We start from the raw sequence: 5,974 nt of genomic DNA on the forward strand, positions 1-5,974 counted from the left end.
CCTTAGCTGAGTTGTTCGCTCTTGAGCATCTATTTCTGATTAAGTAAAATAACGCGAAAGAACGGGCAGTTGGTTGGCTAAAAGACAGATCAAACTAAATGAAATGATTAACACATTCGCATTCGAATGAATCAAGCGAAATTTAATTTTCCATTCGAGAACGCAGTTGGCATCGGAAGTCTCCCTCGAACCTATAGAAGCCCGAGGGAGATGCAAGATGGCCGGCGCGTTGCTACGTGCCAAGTTGATACCTTTGCGGCTAAAAAATCAGTTTATACTGAAGCGAATCTGAGATCTCTGATTTTCTGATTGAGATTTTTTGCGTCCAAACCAGTGTCGTGCCCCAACTGGTAAGTTTTTCAAGCTTTTAGACGATGGTGGAAAAAATGTTTTTCTAACGTTGCAAGCACGAATGGCTTGTGTCTCATCCCGAAGGTGGATCCAGCAGTTAAACCAGTCTTAGTCGAAAAGCACGGGAGATCGCTTCGCCCACTGCCTCATCGCCTTTGATAATGTACACCGCAGTTGTGGACGAAACGTCAGCAAGAAGTTTCCATAGACCACGGCTTCAAAGCCCGAAAAACATTTCAAAATGTGAACTCATTCTCGTCCATATTTCTGCATCTCTTAGTATATGCAAATGCAATCTGTTGAGTTATTGCGGCGTGCCAGCCCTAATTGCCGTTCAATAAGAATAAATGTTGAATGCATATCAATTAGCTAGAATTATGGGTTTTTGGTGCGTATTGGTTGAAAGTTCCAATGCAAATAGCCTGCCTACGCACCAGAATTTCCTTAATTTGTCCGCGTCTTTTTACCGTTAGAGTCCAACAGGCATTCGGTGTTTGGAAATTAAAAATCTCGGTATAGCAACAGCAGTTACAGATTAAGTTCACGAATATAAAAGCGCACAGAAAGGTTTCGTTCTGGTGTCAGCGCACTTTGCTTCTTGCATGCAGGAAACATGCTCACTGTTTATTTCCAATATTAGACACAGAAGGTTATGAGAAAATATTGACTAACATCCAACGGCATCCAGCCTTATTTGAAATTCTAATCTGGCTTTATTCATTGTTCAAACGAAAAACCTGAATCCTCGTCAGTGTTTTTTTGCTTCGCATCAGTTGGGTTTTCGAGAAGGACTAGAATCGGTCGCACCAACTCATCTGTGTTAATGTCGCTGAATTCGCCACCTAATGTGCTTCAGACCATCGCAATTATGCAATTTGCTTTAATTTCTTCGGCTAAATCACGAATTCCGTCCATCACATGCTGCCTGCAGCTGTTTCGGTTACGAGGCAGACGAGATGGACTTGTCAAAAATCCAGTTTGAATTATTAATTCTGCTAATAATGAGTTTTTAATGAACGCAGTAAAGTTCAAAGATGTGAAGAGTTTAATTTGTTTCAACGGGGCGTTGCGACAACCGCAAATTGATTCGCTCAAACTCACTGAGCTTGAGCTTTCGTTTGCTCCACTGTAGCTCCAATTTGGACTCTCTTCCGTTTCCAGAATTAATAGCCATTCTTGAACGCTTTGGAACAAGTTAATCAATCAATAACATTTGGACAGTCCGTAAACACGCTGGCTTATGATAGTGTATTAACAATTCGAGTGGCCCAACCGCCATCTATTCAAATATTTACTCGCCAGTGCGGCACTTGTATTCTGATATGTCATCGTGTAAATGGACAAGAATGGCCTGCAGGAATTCGGTGCTTAAAATGTACGATGCACTCGAAATGACCACCGAAGGCACCAACATGGACAGTTTCTAGTAGCTTTTAACTGCGTTGGGCTGGAAGTTTTTGCTCGATTTAATGCAGGTTTTCCTGTACACCTACATCTTAATTTGATTGACTTAAACCTTTAAAATGTCGGGAAATTCTTTGGAAAAACTCCATAAAAGCAAATTCAGAAGCACACGCAAAAGATGTGTCTTTTGCGTATGCTCATATTACTCGTATTACCATGCAGAGATGTTTATGAGTAAATTGCTCACAACGTGGCGATCGTAAAATCACCCGCAGTTTTTTAGTAGAGCAAAATCGGCAAAAATCAAATACTTCTGGAAAATTGCCTGACGGTGACTCAATATCCAAAATTTTTTCACATTGAACGTACTTTTGTCTACAAAATACACTCAAAACATTCGTTCCAGCTTCGCCGGTTGCTGAGCAAATAAATCCCAAAGTGAGGCCTGCTAAGGTCAAAAACCTCAAATTCTATGGCAATCTAAAAAATCTTGAAAACTGCCCGTTGGTGACTCAATTTCCAAAATTTCGCCACATTTATAGAACACCCCTTGCTCTACGAAATTTATGCAAATGTGAATTTCTAACTTTGCAAGTTTTTGAGCACACAAATGTGAAACTACGACCCGTTTATTTAAGCGGCTACTTTTCGCATCCAAATTTGAAATTTTCTTGAAAATTGTCTGATGATGGCAGAAACCCGAAACGTTTAACAGTTATAGTGCAGACTTTGCTCTGCAAGATTTATTCAAAAGTAACTCTCTCAGTGCTCTAGTTCTTTAATAAACAAATGGCAAATTCCGATCAGTCGAAACAACCGCGTAAACCAAACACAAATTTGGCAAAATTGTCAAATATTGCCTGGCGATGACTGAACATTGAAACTTTGTTCACTTATAAGAAAGATTTTGCCCTACAAAATGCATCTAAAATCGACCTTCTCACTTTGCAAAGGACAAAGAAAATAAATGCTAAATTCGGTCTGCAAACCATCACAGAAAACGATTTTGAAAATTGCCTGATGACTGAAAATCGAAATTTTTCACTTGGAAAGCATACGTTGTCCTACAAACTCGATACGAAAGTAGAGCTGCTAGACGCCTGCCTGCAAAACGGCGGCAAAAGGCACACGATTTTGAAAAATTATCGAAAACGTCCTGATGACGGCTGAGAATCGAAACTTTTGGCGTTTATAGAATAGATTTTACCCGGGGAAATACAAACAAAAGCTATTTTTTCGGTGTACGAGTTCCTGAATAAATCACTGCCAAACTCCGGTCTGCAACATCAACCTCATAAGCCGAACGAAAATTTGGAAAATTATTAAAACTTTGTTCAGAACGAAGAAGAGACTACCGGAGAAAATCCATGCTAAAGCGACTCTTCCATTTGCTGAATACATGAAAGCCAAAACCCGGGCTGCAAAACATCAACCTCATAAAAAAATTCCTTCGAATGTTGAAAAATTGTAAAAAACTGCCTAATGAGGACAGAATATTAAAACTTTGTTCACTTATACAAGGAACTTTTCCTTGTCAAATGAGCCTAAAATAGAACTTCTCGCTTTGCAAGATGCAGAAAAATAGCTGCTAAACGCCGGTCTGCAAAAACGGCGGCAAAAGGCACACGATTTTGAAAAATTATCGAAAATGCCCTGATGACGGCTGAGAATCGAAACTTTTGGCGTTTATAGAATAGATTTTACCCGCGGAAATACAAACAAAAGCCACTTTTTCGGTGTACGAGTTCCTGAATAAATCACTGCCAAACTCCGGTCTGCAACATCAACCTCATAAGCGGAACAAAAATTTGGAAAATTGTCAAAAATTACCTGACGATGACTGAACACCGAAACTTTGTTCAGAACGAAGAAGAGACTACCGGAGAAAATCCCTGCAAAAGCGACTCTTCCATTTGCTGAATAAATGAAAGCCAAAATCCGGGCTGCAAAACATCAACCTCATAAAAAATTCGTTCGAATTTGGAAAAATTGTCAAAAACTGCCTAATGAGGACAGAAAATTGAAAATTCTTGAAAATGCCCTGATGACGGCTGAGTATCGAAACGTTTTTGACTTAGAGAGCAGACTCACCCTACAAGCTTGATGCCGAAGTGATCAACTTTTCAACTTTCTAAGTAAGGAAACGTCGAACTACAGCCTGGTTTCATATCGACAAAAGCACATAAAACTTTGAAAAATTCTTGAAAATTTTCAAATGATGACTGAAAAACGATCCTTTTGCGTCTAATAGAACATACTGTGCCCGGTCAAATCCATGAAAAATTACCCTCAGTTCGTTAGTTCCTTAATAAATAAACACCAAACTCCGGTCTGCAACATCAACCCCAAATTCCAAACCCAAATTTTGAAAAATTGTCAAAAATTACCTGATGATGACTGAAAATCGAAACTTTGTTCACTTATAGAAGGGACTTTGCCCTATAAAACCGTCGCAAACCGGACTTTCTCCCTGCGCAAGTTACAGAGGAAATGGATGCAAAACTCCGGCCCGTAAAAAACAATTGACACATTTGTGAAAATTGAAGAAAAGATCGAAACAACAGTAGCAAAATGTGCCTTTTTGGGCCAATCGGTACAGAAAACTTCAAACACTCTATCAAGCTCTATTGGCGGAAATTTGCAAATCCAATTTAAATCAAAGGTGACCGCCTCTGATGTTAAACAGGGGCAATAAAACTGGCATAAACCCGGCAATGTTAATTAGAGAAAAATGCCTTTAACTGCGTACATTTATTATATATTGCGTGAAGGCAAAAAGCAATGTTGGCTGCGGGTTTTCAAATTGACAACCTGCTTTATATGCATACAGAATCTGCAAGAAGATATTTTAATTATGGTGTTCCGCTGTTTTCACGCCATCGAAGACTGAAGAAGTGCGCCCTTATATTCTTCAGGCAATTGCTGCGCCAATATATGGGAATTGAACAATAGCCCCGAATGCACGGCTTAAATATACACAGCCAGCTTTTTTTAATCGCCAATTAAGGGAAACAATCGCGGTTCCAAAGCGGCTCAGAGCGATCACAGTCTGATCGACTTCCGAACGCGCACGTCGATAAATCAGCGCTTAGACTATGTCGTGAGGCTGGTAGAGCTCTTATGGCACTGTAATCGGCTTTTATTATGGTACCGCAGAACAAAGGAAATGTATTAGAAAGCCGTACCGAACTAATTGCAACGAACCAAGTAGAGGAGATATAGCATTACGTCACACGCCCACCTAGTTTAGCTTGAGGGTATGATCTCTTTGCAGGCGGTTCATATCGATTCCCCACTTTTCCTTTTTCAAGTGACTTCGTAGGCGACTTAAGAGCCTAATTCCATTAGTGGAGTGAGCTGGGAAATGCCTCAACAGTCTCAACACACATCGATTCTTTTAGTACCTACTCAAAATACTTTACACGACGCTTTTTTTTCAGATGTACTTGCACCGAAGGATACACAGGCCAGAATTGCGAAAACGAATATATACCGTGTGATCCCAGTCCGTGTGCCAATGGGGGACGATGCAGATCAGGCGACAAGCATACCTACACTTGCGAATGTCCATCAGGTAAAAAATCTACCAAAGAAAATGTTTTCTTGATCCTTTTATAGTAGATTAGAACAACAGTAGCTGTAGTAAGTAAAGCATTTGTTAGTTTACACTTTTTTGTTACTGTCGCATCTTTGCATCTTCTAATATCGACAGCTGCAGTGATATAAAATTCTCCAGCAATTTGCCTCTTCAAATTGCCAATTTGTCACCTTAAAAGAGGTACAAGCCAAAATATGAACTTTTTGAGGGTCCGCAAAGGTAAAACGCTCAGTATCTGCGAAATGAAGGGAATTTCACAATTTTTTGTAATCACTTTTTCGACCGTCGAGACCTATTTTTTGCAGTTTAAATGTTTGCAATTTTTTAACCTCAAACGAAATACAAGTCAAATTCTCAACATTTTGACGGTCCGCAAAGCTTAAACACTCAGCATCATGGGAATGGAGAAAAACACAATTTTTCGTGATAACTTTTTCGGCCGTCCATGTCAAAAGCTGTCTTTAGCTGCTTAATTTTTTCAAAATTCATAACCTCGAAGGAGATACGACCCAAAATATGAACAAAGCTTAAACGCTCTAAACCTTCAAAATATAATACAATTTGAAATTAGTCCTAATGAGCTTTTTGACCGCCCATGACCCGAGCTAATTTTTTCAGTGT

General features: G+C 39.6%; 1 protein-coding gene across 1 annotated transcript in view; it reads left to right on the top strand.

The window, feature by feature from the left end:
• The window catches only part of LOC109539202 (neurogenic locus Notch protein), an 83,936-nt gene that overhangs the window by 40,453 nt on the left and 37,509 nt on the right, over positions 1 to 5,974 (top strand). Inside the window, exon 5 of the mRNA XM_048668537.1 lies at positions 5,196 to 5,329. Coding sequence (XP_048524494.1) covers positions 5,196 to 5,329 — 134 coding nt within the window. The remainder of the gene's footprint in view (positions 1 to 5,195; positions 5,330 to 5,974) is intronic.

The sequence above is a fragment of the Dendroctonus ponderosae genome, unplaced genomic scaffold (genome assembly GCF_020466585.1).
Source record: "Dendroctonus ponderosae isolate FM_Combo_2020 unplaced genomic scaffold, Dpon_F_20191213v2 Dpon_F_20191213_7, whole genome shotgun sequence".
NCBI lineage: Eukaryota > Metazoa > Arthropoda > Insecta > Coleoptera > Curculionidae > Dendroctonus > Dendroctonus ponderosae.